At 44.4% G+C, this 14,801-nt stretch overlaps 1 protein-coding gene across 3 annotated transcripts in view; it reads right to left on the reverse strand.

Annotated features, from left to right (window-relative positions):
* Window positions 1–681: 681 nt before the first annotated feature.
* Window positions 682–14,801, reverse strand: part of Atp2a2 (ATPase sarcoplasmic/endoplasmic reticulum Ca2+ transporting 2) — a 47,200-nt gene continuing 33,080 nt past the window's right edge. Inside the window, exons 9-22 of one of the 3 annotated variants that reach the window (XR_004109559.1) lie at window positions 14,464–14,552; window positions 13,623–13,725; window positions 12,883–13,014; window positions 9,818–9,940; window positions 9,520–9,738; window positions 8,262–8,597; window positions 7,316–7,536; window positions 6,784–6,986; window positions 5,760–5,845; window positions 5,369–5,502; window positions 4,827–4,944; window positions 4,617–4,737; window positions 3,187–3,269; window positions 682–1,472 (exon numbers count right to left, since the gene is read on the reverse strand). Coding sequence is in view for 1 of the 3 variants with exons in the window: in XM_031337778.1 (XP_031193638.1) it covers window positions 1,459–1,472; window positions 4,617–4,737; window positions 4,827–4,944; window positions 5,369–5,502; window positions 5,760–5,845; window positions 6,784–6,986; window positions 7,316–7,536; window positions 8,262–8,597; window positions 9,520–9,738; window positions 9,818–9,940; window positions 12,883–13,014; window positions 13,623–13,725; window positions 14,464–14,552 (1,899 nt within the window). In the remaining 2 variants the exon portion in view is untranslated. Of the gene's footprint in view, window positions 1,473–3,186; window positions 4,738–4,826; window positions 4,945–5,368; window positions 5,503–5,759; window positions 5,846–6,783; window positions 6,987–7,315; window positions 7,537–8,261; window positions 8,598–9,519; window positions 9,739–9,817; window positions 9,941–12,882; window positions 13,015–13,622; window positions 13,726–14,463; window positions 14,553–14,801 lie in introns of all 3 variants that reach the window. The other 2 variants (XR_004109558.1, XM_031337778.1) reach the window with 2 other exon arrangements.

Here is a 14,801-nt window from a genome sequence, read left to right on the forward strand (position 1 = left end):
ATCTGTTTATGTTGACATCTGGGGTCTTTGAAGTATTAAACATTGCTAAGAACAGAATGTCTAGGCTAGGTGGCTGTGATGCACAGAGCTCCCAGTACTTGGGAGGCAGAGACAGGTAGAGTTTCAGACCAGCCTGGTCTCTAATGAGATCCTTGTCTTTGTTCATTCTGAGCAATTCCTCCTTTGAATCTGAGCTGAAGTGTTGTTGGTGACAGTGATCTTGTAATTCTGAAATGGTATAATTCAAATTGTTTATTCCGAATGGGGGCAGACGTGGAGGTCAGAGGACAAGTTTGTGAATGGAGCTGGTTCTACTATGGGTTCTGGGAGTCAAACTCAGGTCTCTTCACTTATCATATAGCTGAGCCATCTTGGCCCTGTGTGTTGTCAAAAAGCTGTTCTCATTCAAAGCTTATCTCTGGCAAGTAAGGCCAGAATAACAGTTTAAGGGAGAATTCAGGATCCTTTCAGGTCTACTTCATCTGTCCTGTCCTAAACATAAGGCCACAGCAGTCTATCTGAGCAGTCACACACTGAGGCTAGTCACGTGTAGAATCTTCTGAGCTGAAAGGCCACTGGTGACAAGCATTCTGCTTCCCTCCTGGTTAACTACAAAACTAGTCTCCTAGGAGAGGCCTCAGTGCCCTTCCCCGCCCTCCTACAAAACAGCCACCGCTCTGCTGAGGGTTTATCATAGAATAGATTTATTTACCTGAAATCATGTCTGTGCAATACCTGTTACCAGCACAGAAACTGACCTCTATTTACAGTCTACAGTCAAACATGCACTGTGAGAAGCTGTGAGGAACTGAACTGACGCTGAGCACTTTATTACGATAAATGCACACAATACTTGTATTGCACCAACATCTGTCTACTGCTTCTGACTTCATTAAATAAGTTACAATAATACAGTGTGGAACAGCTGGCTGCACACCTAAAAACAACTGAAGTTAGGACCGGAGGTCTATGTTGTAACCATTCAACAGCTGTAGTGTTTTAAATGAATTTATAAATAAGCAAACTGTACAGGGCCAATTAGAAAGCATGTTTCAATGTCACTGTAGAGCAGTCTGGCCGCTTACAACTGAAGGCATGCAGTACAATTATACACTTCTAGAGGCTATGTCATTGCAGAGAAATGTGGAGACTTGGCTGATGGCTTCCGTCTTGGATAAGGTTTCAGAACCTCACTCTTCTTGCAGCAAAGAAACCAACTTCTCTGGAGAGGCGCTCTGACTCATTATGCTAAACTGTACATTTGTTATTATTTTGATTGAACAGCTAAAACCCCAATGGTAATACACATTTCCTCCACATCACACAGTGAGTTGGGGACTGCTTCTATTTTTCTTTTCCCCAACCTCAGTCATGCAGAGGGCGGGTAGATGTGTTGCTAACAACGCACATGCACGCACCCGAACACCCTTACATTTCTGCAAATGGTTTAGGAAGCGGTTACTCCAGTATTGCTGAAAAGGAAAGAGAGAGGAAATCAGCTTTTTGAAACAGAGCAATGTTAGAACAACTTCCCAAGACACAACAACAGGGACAGACAGAAAGAACACTGCATTTGGTCTAGATGCAAAGCCAACATTTCTGACTAAGTGTCCTGAGGCGCTTGCTACCCAGGCACATCTATAAGCAGTGGCTTGGTGACTGACCTGGGCCACCTCCTACCATCGGCTCCTAACAAAGCTCCAGGAGGCAGAAACTAGAAGGCATGTCAGGTTCCAGGGCTGAGAGCCATGCAGAGGGTGAGGCAGGTGGAGCAGTGAATGGCATGGCACCAGGGAGGCCTTCCTGCTTCTTCCCAGTGTCCTGGGCTACAGGCTCAGCTCTGCTCTAAAGGCTTCCCAATTGCAGGAATTGGTCTTGATGGAATTTGGTAGCTCATGACAAAGGGCGACCATGCTTCTTGGCTTACAGGGCTCTGCAGGCACTGAGCCAATGCTCTTAGAGTCTTAGATGTTCCTGAGACCTGTGCCATTGTTGAGGCCGAGACCCTAGTTTGAGGGTAGTAGCAGTGGCTGTGAGGTGGCTAGCCTTCTCCAGCCTTAGTAGTCCTGCTAGCTTTCCAGGGAAGGCACCCTGAATTTTGCTTGAGTGGGCTGCAGGGTGGAGCCTTTATAGCTTTGCTGAAGAGGCCATTCAGGAAAAGCTCAAGGCTCAGTTCCAGGCTAGACTGCCCTAGTGGGTTGAGGATAATGCTGACACAATAAATGCTGTCCCTTCTTGAGGGTGCTGGGGTGAGGGTAGGGTTGAGTACATGCAGGGGGTGGCCTGTGGCTGGGACTATGCTGTTGGCCTTGGTCTATGCGGGCCAGGGGAAGATCTTTGTCAGCCTTGCTTGTGCCTGGAGGGGTCAAGTGGCCCTGGCTCAGGGCAGCAGTAATCTAGTCTATTCTCTCTGTTGGAGTTGAACAGGTCCTAATAGTCTCCGTACACTGAGCCATACAGCACTCTCGGGGATGAGAATTCTCTCCTTTGGCCCGCTCATTTGTAGCCATCAGTGAACTAAGGACCACATCAGGGACACTGACAGGTCCAGCCTCTCTTGGCCCAGCATGCTGTCATTCTGATTTGGTCTTTAACTCAGCTGTACCTTTAACTCAGCTGTACCTTTGTGTTTGGCCCCACTCCATCATGTTAAACATGGCAAAACCTGCCTGCTTCCTGAGAATCATTGCCCCCTGCAGCACCCAGAGGCCTCCAAGCAAGTTCAGTTGCTGGGTTCCCTCAGAACCTGGCACTTTCTCCTGGGGGAGGTAGCCGCCCCAGGCCTCTGCACACCAGAGGGTTAAGGCATGTCCTAGAAGGATGACAAAAATTGCCTATGCAGGGTCAGCTAGCTTTCCTAGCCTTCTTCAGCCAGTGAAAATCCAAAGCCTTGTGACATGGTTTGTGTAAAGTCTTAATTTGGTACTAGAGGTGACACAGCTCCTTCAGCCTGAGGTCAGCCAGGTCACAAGGCCCTTCTTCCCACAGTTCAGGAATCACAGTCCTGGTCAGTGCCCACACTAAGGTAACCTGTGTAGTGAGCAGCTGACATCTCTGTCTCCTTAGGAAGTGGCTGCCTGGTGGACACAGGAGCCATGCAGCTCACTAGCAAGAAGGGCCATCTCATTCAGTGGCACCATCTGTACACAGGCCACAGCACCCCAATCCCACAGGGAAGATACTCACGTTAATTGATGGATGTTGGAAGGCATTGGAGGAAAACACCACAGTTAGGACTGTTAATGACTCACACTGCCGTTAAGACTGACCTTGAACATGCGCAAACGTTCATCAGTCATGGTGGTGGTGGTTAGTGCCATATTCAAATAAAAATATTTCTATACAATATGTTCATTTGGTCATGTGCTATTTACAGATTTTACAAAACATACACATACATACGCACACACTTGCCCTTAACACCAACCTACATACAACAGGCCAGCAGAAACTTGAGTAAATGTATATCACATGACAGATCGTGCCTATACATTGTAAATAAAATCCTACTATGCAGCAGAACAGGATTCTTAGGATTCTTCTCCTCAGGAACAGGAAACTAAGGCTCTTAAGCTGAGAAGCTCAGAAATTTGAACTGATTATATAGGTAGTTCAAGGCCATTAAGAACAAGACAGTTATTTTTCTCTGTCCATTTAAAATGTTTTATTTTTCTTTTAAACTAGATTGTGAAGTGCCACTGAATAGGCAATGTTGGCAAAACAATGTCTGTTACAATAAAATACATTAGACATTTAAATAAATAACCTTAAAAACTAGGTGAAGGGACAGAAACCCAGTCGATTGAATCTGGAGCAATGTTTTCTGCACAAGCGAGACAGGCAAACCTCTCGTGAAGACGGATGTAAACAGAACCATCAGACCTACAGAAGAAGCCGAGCGGGCTGGGGTGGGCTGGGGGTGACAGAGGCTGAGGGTGCAGGAAGTGGCAAACCAAAAATACTGACTGAGGTAGCAGGACTCTGCTCAGTGCAGAAAAATTGGCTTATGAATAAAAATTAGACTGTGATACCAAATTAAATCCAGAGAATCATGCAAAAGACACAATACATGCTATTTAGTTTTTTTTTCTTTTAAAAACCACACACATTCATTTCCTAAGTCTGCTGCCAATTAATTTGCTGACAATGTCTGCTGGCTCAACTATCTTTGTACAAGTATGAGTATTAAACAGAACACTGTACATGCTTTTTCATCTACAAAAAAATATCTGCATAAAATAGTGTTAGTTCTCTGTACATGTCAATGGACACTTTAATTATGTGTATAAAAAAAAGGAAAATCTTGTCCCACTGGAGTCAGAAAAAGCAAAACAAAATCTAGATATGAAACCTCCTTCACCAGCCAATATGTTCATGTGAAAATTCAGCAGAAATAGACAGTTGCTTTAAACAATAAAAAATTAATTGATTAAGTTAAACATCTTCTGTATGTAGCGCTGTCAGTCAAGACCAGAACATATCACTAAAGTTAGTGTCTGTGCTGTAGACCCAGACCACCAGGGGCATAATGAGCAGCACAAACGGCCAGGAAATGCCATCGGTGCATGCCGACAGGGAGCAGGAGGATTTGGTGGCAGGCTGCACACACTCTTTACCGGGTTCCAGGTAGTTTCGGGCCACAAACTTGAGCGTCTCATCCATGAGGATCACAGGCAAGGAGATTTTCAGCACCATCAGCCACTGGGTCAGATTCAGCGGTGTAATCTGGAAAATGAGCTGAGACAGAAGTCTGTGTCAAGGTTCTGGACCTGCTAGAACGGAACCACACCAGACCCAGACCCAGCCTGGGGCCCAAAATGACTCACTGGCAAAGGTTCCACATAGAGGATCAAGAAGTGAAGTGACATGGACAAGCAGATGGAGCCCACGAGCCAGATATTTTCCCAGGGAGGCATCCTCAGCAAAGACTGATTTTCAGACAAGCTACAGGTGAGAAGAAAGGAAACCTCATCAGAGGCAAAGCCATGTGTCAGTGACACAGAACGGGGCAAGGATTTAGTGATGGAGTTCTGACAACGCCTGCTGACATAACTCTAAAGGCCTTGATTTTCCAAGTGGGGTGAGCTGTAGGCTTTGGTGCAGCAGGTCCATCTCAGCAGGCTCAAAGCTGCTGGTGATGGCCATAAATAGAGCCATTTAGAAACTTCCATCAGTGGCTTAGTTAGATGGAACCCCTTGTGCTCCACTCCTTAGGGTGCAGGCATAGTTTGGGCTGCTGGTCATCCATAATGGTGACAACCCCCACTGCTTCCTGGAAACAATAGCTGTTTGTCACTTTCTGGGAGGGAAGAGCTATCAGCCATGACTCTCATAAACCTTAGGACCAGAGCCTACAAAGCACACTAACCTGTTGAGAGCATTACACATCTCTATGGTTACTAGAACAGAAAGTGCCATTGTCATTGGATATGGGGACTCAAAGATTGCGCAATCCACTCCATCGAAGTCTGGGTTGTCCTCCTTACACTGTAGGAAATGACTCTGCAACAAAAGTCCAAACATTCCATCAGCCAGGAATACTTCCCAAATCTAGATACCAATTCCACACCAAGTTCAGGGCCAAGCACCAACACGAATACAGCTCAGCAGAAGTCCTAGGTCCCAGAGCTACCTGAAGCAACTATATGATCCCAAATAGTTTTGAAGGTTTGAAGATAATCCCAAACCACAGAAAGACCAAGGGCTTACTAGAATTCACTCTATTACAAAAGGGTTAAAAAAAAAAAGTGGCTAAATACCAGCTGGTAAAAGGAGACTCTTGGACCACCATCAGCAGCGATGAACCACCATGCAGCAGCACCCACAGTGGCAGCGCCAACATAACCTGGAAACAAACATGATGTTGCTGACATACTCTGGGTTGTGGACAGCACTGCTAACTGCAGGTTAACATGCTGGGCAGAGTAGCTGACTACAGACAGGGCGTTTCTGGTCCAAAAAGGAACGAGGCAATCTCTCTAGAGTTTTTGAGGAAACATTCCTGCTGAACCCAAGCCACACCCTGTACAGTGAGCCAGAGCTAAAGAGCAAGCGTAGGCATGCTTCAAGGCAACAGATGTTGTTCAGGTACATCCCATCAGATAGAACACACAAAGTGAGGGAACCAAGTCATACCATAGTTTATAGGCAAACTGATGTGACCTTGTGCATTGTTCCAGAACCCTTTCAGAGAACTGCCATTACAGTACTTGCACCCAGCCCTCAGCGGAAGAGTTAGGTCTAAGGCAGAGGCCATTCCTCATCAATTTCAGGAAATCTACAAAGCTGAGTGAGACTGGTTTATCCCATGGTCATAATCACCTAAGCAACTGCAGAGCAGTGCTAACCTAGAATTGCAATGGTGCACCTGGGCACTAGTTAAAAGACAGGGAGTGGAAATTTTTATTTACTCAAAGGGCAGCTGGCCCATGAGATAGATACTGTGAAGGCCAGAGAACTGGCAAGCTGCTCTAGATTGTATGCTCTTTAAACTGAACTATGACAAAGAATAACACTAGCCTCTGCTAGTGGACTATTCTTGTTCCCTAGGTGGTAACAACCTATTCAAATCTCAGCCTTGAGCTCTCAACAGGGAAGGGCCCTGGCAATGTCTTGGTATTTTTATCACTCTGAGCAAGGGGAAAATATAAAAAGCCTGATATCTAAATGCTCCTTCTCTATAACCCATGGAAGGATAGGATGCTCAACAGAGCCTTTCAGTGAGTGACCTACACGGCACAGAGCATCCTCCCACACCACACAAACACAAACAATTGTACTCACAGCCAATAGCCAGGTAACGGAAAAAGAGCCACCCGCTGATCAGCGGTTCTTTTGGGTTCCGGGGGGGTTTGTTCATGATGTCCAGGTCTGGAGGGTTGAACCCCAGCGCAGTGGCAGGCAGACCATCTGTCACCAGATTGACCCAGAGTAACTGGACAGGAATTAAAGCCTCAGGAAACCCAAGGGCTGCCGTTAGGAAGATGCTGTTTCCATCCGAGGGAAGAAGAGAAAGAACTCAGTGAGTTTGGGAACTATGGAAATCGCTTCTCTCCCCAACACCTGATCATCAGACAACATCTAATCTGTCAAAGTTCATAAGAAACTTATTAAAGGACCAAGACTTTTGTGATTTTAAACTACCATGTTAAGGGATATATTCTGCACCACTGGTCAGCTGCAAATAAGCCTCATGAGATTTCTCTCCTCTCAGACCAACAACCAAATTTGTTATAACAGAAGCAGCAGTCTGAGAAAGCTCAACACCCTGGTCCCAGCTTTGAAAGATACAGTATCGTTCCAATTAGACACCCACCAGACCACTTCCCCCACATTGGATGAGATGAGGTAGCGGATGAACTGCTTCATGTTGTTGTAGATGGCTCGTCCCTCCTCAACAGCAGCCACAATGGTGGAGAAGTTGTCATCTGCCAGGACCATCTCAGAGGCCGTCTTAGCCACTGCAGTACCTGAACCCATGGCAATTCCGATTTCAGATTTCTTAAGAGCAGGAGCGTCATTCACACCATCACCAGTCTGAAAGGGAAGCCGCAGTTGATTCAAATATCACCCCCATGGCACACCTCTGGACAGAGGCAGACCGAGGCAGGAGGGAATGGGACAGAGCAGTAGCTGGCATCAAATACTTTACCAAGAAAATATAAAAATAGCCATGTGAGCTTACCAAAGAGTCACAGAAAGGCAGAACCAAGTGGGCTGGACATCTGCTTATATTGCCTTAAACCAACACTCAAAATAAAACTTGTGAGCCATTTGTGGTGTGGTCACATAATTTAAGGTCATTTACACACCTCAGACATATACTCAGACAAAGCATTTTTTATAGGCTGGCGAGATGGCTCAGCGGGTAAGAGCACTGACTGCTCTTCCGAAGGTCCTGAGTTCGGATCCCAGAAACCACATGGTGGCTCACAACCATCCTGACGCCCTCTTCAGGTGCGTCTGAAGACAGCTACAGTGAATTACGCTGGAGTGAGCGGGACAGGAGTGAGCTGGAGAGCAGCCACACATATGATGGCTCATGGCCATCTGTACAGCTACAGTGTACTCATACACATAAATAAATAAAATATATCTAAAAAAAAAAAAAAGGAACACGCCATTTTGTTTGTTTATTTGGTTTTTAGGCATGTGATCTCACTAGGTAGCTAGCATAGGCTTGCCTCAGTCTAAGTGTCAAGATTATAGGCACACACAGTTATCTGTGCCATGTAAACCACTGCTCACATCTAAAACCTTACCATAGCTGTGATCTCATCAAAGGACTGAAGGAACTCAACGATCTTAGACTTGTGGGAAGGTTCAACTCGAGCAAAACAACGGGCATTTAAGCAGGCATCTCGCTGGGCTGAAGGGCTTAATTCATCAAACTCTCGCCCTGTAAAAGCCTTTGATGTCACATCCTCATCCTGCCCAAAGATGCCAATGCGGCGACAGATGGCCACAGCAGTGCCTTTGTTATCCCCAGTGATCATGATGACTCGGATGCCTGCTTGCCGGCACAGCTTCACAGAAGAGGCCACTTCAATCCTGGGAGGATCCAGCATGCCCACACAGCCAACGAAAGTCAGATTGGTCTAAAGTGAGAGAGCCACATGAGTTCAAACAGCTTATCCCCACCATGGTGTCCTGGCAGCTCACTCTTGCTACAACTGTAAGTTTTGACATTTTCTCTTTTGCTTGCCCTTGGTTGAAACAAGATCTTACTAGATACAGTCCTGAAACTTGTAGTATAGGAGTCTTTTGCTTTAGCCTGCTGCTTCCACATGTCTTCATGTTTGGCCTGTATTATGAATTTGAGATTGAACACAGAGCTTTGATCATGCTAAGCAGTGTTGCACTACTGAGCAACACGCTCACTCCAATTCCACTGTTTTTAATAGAGCACACCCTCATCAAATTATTCTTTTTTTTTTTCTCGTTTTTCAAGACAGAGTTTCTCTGTGTAGCCCTGGCTGTCTTGGAATTCACTCTGTAGACCAGGCTGGACTCCAACTCAGAAATCCACCTGCCTCTGTTTCCCAGGTGCTGGGATGTGCCACCACTGCCCAGCCAAATTATTCTTGTCTAAATTCTCACATTTAAAAAAATGTATTCATTGGGGCTAGCGGAGGACAGCACCAAGTGTTAAAGAATAAGAGCACTCGGAGGCTGGTAGTGTCAGTGCCACAGCAAAGCTGTTCCTTCTGTTCAGGATCTTCCAAACCCGATTTAAAATTCTGGTCTAAGGAAGAAGTGGAAATGAAATCTCTCAGCTTTTTACCAATACTTAGTATTTTTAAAACATCCATTAGTTACTTGGTTTACATTAGGCTTTGACAGGCTTGTTTGAACTTGTCTTGATTATTCTACTTTGAAAGCAGACTTACTAAATCCTTAACTATTTCTGTTTGAAGCAGCAATCCAAACAAGGACGACTCCTGTGGCCTGACCAAGAACATCTGACTATCCTCTGGCAGCAGAGGCTGGACAGTGACTGTGCTGGTGAGGTATAGGTACCTCATATTTGATGAAGTTAGCAGAATCTTCCAGGTGCATCTCCTCTCTCCTCAGTGGGTTGTCATGAGTGGCCAGAGCCAGGCACCGCAGTGTGTCACTGCCACTGCCCCACTCCCGAATGACAGACATAATCTTCTGTTTGACACCAGGAGTCATGGGGACCTTGGTACTTCCAACTCGGATGTGGGTGCACCTATCGATGACACCTTCAGGAGCACCCTGAGAATATGAGACTCAGATCAGCACCAGCATCTGCCTGTTTACCTGGAAAGAAAGCATTAGTCTGTGCAGCACTTGCCTTCACAAACATCTTGCTCATGGATGTCCGGCTTGGTTTGTTTGGTGTACAATAGACGGACATTGATTTTCTATCACGTGAAAACTCTAGAGTGAATTCCTTCTTCATCAGCTGTTTTATGACCTGTAGGGGTCAGAGAGGAACACTGTTGGATTATTATTTCTAGACATTTTTTATCTGCTCAGATACTCATAGACATTCATTATAAGATAAAGCCTGCCCTGTTCATGTATCTTCATCACATTGGTCTTTTGGAAGTGTGGCAGTCTCAAGCAGTGAACGAGACAGCAAGCCACCTTCACAAAAGTGTCTCTGGTTTGGGAATAGATCAGAATGTAAAACTAAGATATACTGAAGACCATAGGGGGAAAAATTGTGCAGGACAACCATGTTTCAAAAGTTTTAAACACTGGCTATTAAGAACTGTCTAAAGAGCTGTTGTGGTGCTATATGCCTATAATTCTAGCAACTGAGAGGCCCAGAAAGGAGGATATCAAGTTCAAGGGCTGCCCCAACTACACAGTGATAACTCACTTGAAAACAAAGAATTTCTTAAAGGCAGACATGTAACACCATTTCATACAGTGGCAGTTAGCCGACTAGTCCAAAGGCATTGGGGTGTGGGTCCAGAGCACATCTGCAGCCACACTATCCTGTCAGTGAGGGTCACTAAATGTTTTCTATGGCTGGAGCAAGTAAGGACACCCTTCTGTATTATAGAGAGCTTGGTCATGCCCACTATACCCTGACCACTAAAGTATTCAACATATATAGACAAAGACAGCATGGGAGTAACTAGACACAAAAATGGCCAGAGAAGATCAAAGAGACCCTGGAAGAGCAGCCAAGCCTAGGTACACATAACTTCAATGAGGGAACAGAGTAGCAACTGTTGTTTCCTTCAAGTATTCAGTAGCCTCCCGCTGACTGGCATACCGATTCTACTGTACCCTGTCTGTACATCATTTCCTATCCAAATAAACATTCCTACCTGAGCAGGATAAAGCCTTGTGCACATTAGGCAAGCACATTGCCACCGAGTAACTTCCTAACCCCTACATAAAGTTGTAAGCCAAGCAGTAACAGGCAGAACCGATCCGTCTTTAGAGACAATGACTAGGTGGCAAATATCTTTCAGCAGCCACAAAGCTGTTTTATTCGACTTCAGACTGGCTAATCTCACGAGGCTACAACAAGCTGAAGAGGAAGAGTGAAGTGTGATGGTCTGGAGTGTGATGGTCTGGAGGTGCACAACAGTGGTTCCTAGACAGGCAGGGTTGCCCATTTTTGACACTAGCTAAGACTGCTCAAGGCTAAAGAGTAGGTGATACAATATTCACGGCTGCTTCCTGCATCCTCCACCACTGCCACATTGAATGATCTTTGGCATTAGGATTATGCAGATCAAGTGAGTTGAGAATTTTTAAAGAAATACTTTGCAGATTTAATGTCTCTTCAGCATTACTAAAATGTCCTCATATCATTGTTGAAAGTTATTAGATGACCTAATAACTTTTCAGCTGTTAAGTTTACTGATAGATCACAACTGCTTATGGGTTGTGTGTGTATGCTGTGCATCCTTAAACACATGCTGAGTTATAATTATAATTCTATAATCACTAGATTTCAATAATGCATATATAGTCTTTAGCACCCCCCGTCTACCAGGATAGTTAATATTTCTTTCAATTAACTCGAGAATCCCTTAAATGCCGATCTAATCTAGATAATTCTTCACTGACATTCCCTTCCCAAGTGATTGAAGGTTTTGTCCTGTTGACAAGCAGTGCTAACCACAATAGGCATGCTGGTGGCTCTTTCCATCCATGAAATAAATATGCTAAAAACAAATTCATAGAGGATTTGATAGTCATCAATGCCCATCTCAATGTCATCAAGGTTAGGTGACTTTTTAAAAAAAAATAGTCTGCATGATTTACTGAGCCTTGCTTCATGGACAGCAGCATTTTCTACTTTGATTGTTGTTCAAAAGTTCTGAATCTTTATTGACTTTCCATCTCAGTAGTCATTAGGTTGATTTCTGGGATACATCAGACCCCCCATTTTCTAGTTCTGTTTTTTCATTTCTCAAAATGATTTTTTAGTGTTAATTTTTTTTATGAACATTGTTGTTTTTACCTGTATGCATGCATGTGTGAAAATGTCCTTGGGAAATGAACCTGGGTTAGTTCTCTAGGAGAGTAGCCAGTACTTTTAACCACTGCGCCATCTCTCCAAGTCTCCCCCATTTTAATTTGGTATGCATGTCTGTGCACCTCACATATGCCTGGTGCATGGAAGGCAGAAGGGGACACCCTGTAATCCTCTGGAACAGGAGACACCAATAGTTCTTAGGAGCCAGGTGGGTGATGGGAGTTAAATCCATGCCCTCTAAAAGTGCAGCCAGAACTCCTAACCATGGAGCTAGCTTTCCAGCTCTAAAATCTACAACTGCTGACTTGTCTATTTTATTACATTTAACAATTATAAACAAATTAACCACTGGATTTAGCACAAAGTTATTAGTCAAAAGAGGTTTTGACGGACTGGTAGGTGGAGGCAAGAGCCTGACTGGAATAGATTTGAGAAAACAGAATTGAAAAAGAATACTCAACAGTTCTTTTCACTGAGTTAAACAAATAGGATGTTCAAATGAAAATTAGGGCAAGGGGCAGCTCTAAGGTTAAAAAGCATACAATTATTTCCTCTATGCTACTGAAGAACCAGCAGAGAGAGACACTGAAATGCAGGCAGGAGGAGCTGGGTATTCCCAGGACTAAGTAAGGCTAGCTCGGCTTGTAGCTTCTCTGGAAAAGGTAGCCCTGCGACACACCTATGACAATGTACTAATGATTGCTGTGGGTTTTTTAATGTGATTTGGTTGTTTGTCTAATGAGCCTTGTTCTACAATTTGTGGCAATCCCGGTATTGCATCCTGAGTGCTAGGAATACAGGCACTGAGATCATCGTACCTGACTGTGACTATCAGGAAAAACATTGAAGAACATGGTATAATCAAGTTTAAAAAAGAGTAACAGTATAATCCACCAAGCTCAAATACTGACCGAATTGCAGGCATTTGCACGTTCTATTTTAGAAAGTCCCTTCAGTTCAGTATCAAATACATTCATCTTCTCTACCAGGCACGTGAGAGCGGTCTCTGTAGCTTCTCCTACTTTCTCATATACACCCTTTGCCTGCATTGTCGAAAGAAGTCAGTGTCAGTACAACAGCTTGTCCTCCCCAGTTCATGTGAGAAAAGACGGTACAACCATGAGACACTAAACTGAGTTATTAAGATGTTTATTCATTTAAGGTCCTCGATCATTCCAGGTCACTGTTTATTATTTTACTAAGTTAGCAGCCTCTGGCAAAGGCCTAACCTTTGAGAAAGAAAATAATTAACCCCACTATTTAACTTTTAAAAGGTTTTTCCGGTTACTACACTTCACTACTACCACCAAGACAACTCTTTAAGCTCCAGACTGTGCTTGAGACACATGGCAATCCATGTTTAAAAGTACAACCCTCACCCTCACCCTCAGAAAGACTTGTAGCCCAAGTTCTGGTCCTTTAAAGGACGCATCAGTGGTCAGAACATCACAACACACTAACTATGTATCTTAGTAAACAAGTGCAGTGCCCAGCAGGTCTATGAAGGGCGCCTGGCTTTTTTCAGCCAGGCCACATGGAATAGAAATTGGAAATAAAATCAGGAAATAAATTCAGAGTAAGGAAGATAGCTTTTTAAAATCCTCCTCACCCTATCCTTGAGCCAGGGTCAGAACACTCCAGGGAGTCTTACCTCATTATAATCCAAAGCAGAGTCATTACACAGAGCACAGATCGTTGCTAACTCTACAAGCCCGTCATACTGATGGCATTTCACTGGCTTATCATCTTTTTGCCTATCAAAAGAAAAAAACATTTCTGGATCACAGCTTGACTCAAAAAAAAAAAAACCTAAACGGGCTGTGGGCCGCAATGCAGCACGTATGTACGGAGGTCAGGACAACTGTGGAAGGTCCTCCTCTCCTTAGGGTCCTGAGATGGAACTCCCATTACAGAGCCAACAGAGAAAGTGCTTTTTATTTACACTCTTACTTCCCATTTGTTTGAAACTAGAGCTCACTTTCTATCCCAGGATGGGCCAGAACTTCCACAGGCACGCAACAGCACCCACCCTCCAAAGGATGAGAACAGGAGCTTGGGAAGAACAAATTGGAACAGACTCAAAGTTTGAATGATGAGAAATTCTCATCCAAACCCCACTGTGTACCTGGTAAGTGAACACAAAATAGAGCCTTCACCAGAAGTCTAGGCTTCAAGAGATAGTTACTGAAAACCACTAACTTGAGCCAGTCAGCCATCTAGCAAGAGTTCCTTTTGTACATGTCTGAGATAGGTTCTCATGGAGACAAGGCTGGCTACATCTTGTGACCTGCCACAGTGCCTGTCACTGTGGCACATTCTGCTGTTTGTTTATTCAGTGCTTCTGGGGATCGCTTCCTTCAGGTATGCTAGGCATACCTTAGATCCACCACTAAGTCATACCTCTGCAAGCTCAAGATTTTCTCAATCCACCCCTCAGGATCTAAACACCCAGTCACTGCACTGACAGCGTGTAGATGGTGAAGCTTACTCACACTTCTCCAATCGGTGCGTATGTGGATCCAGTTATGGTAAACTCATTAAGGGAACACGTGTCCCCTTCTACTTTGTCCAGAATGAACATCTATAAGGAAATACAACATAAATGCTCTTATATAAGATAGACACAATAATTCCCTGCCTACAGTGAAAAAACCCTGTCATTTGAATTCAAAGCCAGCCTGATCTACAAAGTTCCAGGACATCTAAAGCTACACAGAGAAACCCTATATCCAAAAAACAAAAAAGGAAATCTGAGCAATGCTCACCCAGGTTCCCCCTCACAGCACTGCTCTTATTCAACAGCTCAGATATCCTTCAACATGTCTAAACA

The sequence above is a fragment of the Mastomys coucha genome, unplaced genomic scaffold, assembly GCF_008632895.1.
Source record: "Mastomys coucha isolate ucsf_1 unplaced genomic scaffold, UCSF_Mcou_1 pScaffold22, whole genome shotgun sequence".
Lineage (NCBI taxonomy): Eukaryota > Metazoa > Chordata > Mammalia > Rodentia > Muridae > Mastomys > Mastomys coucha.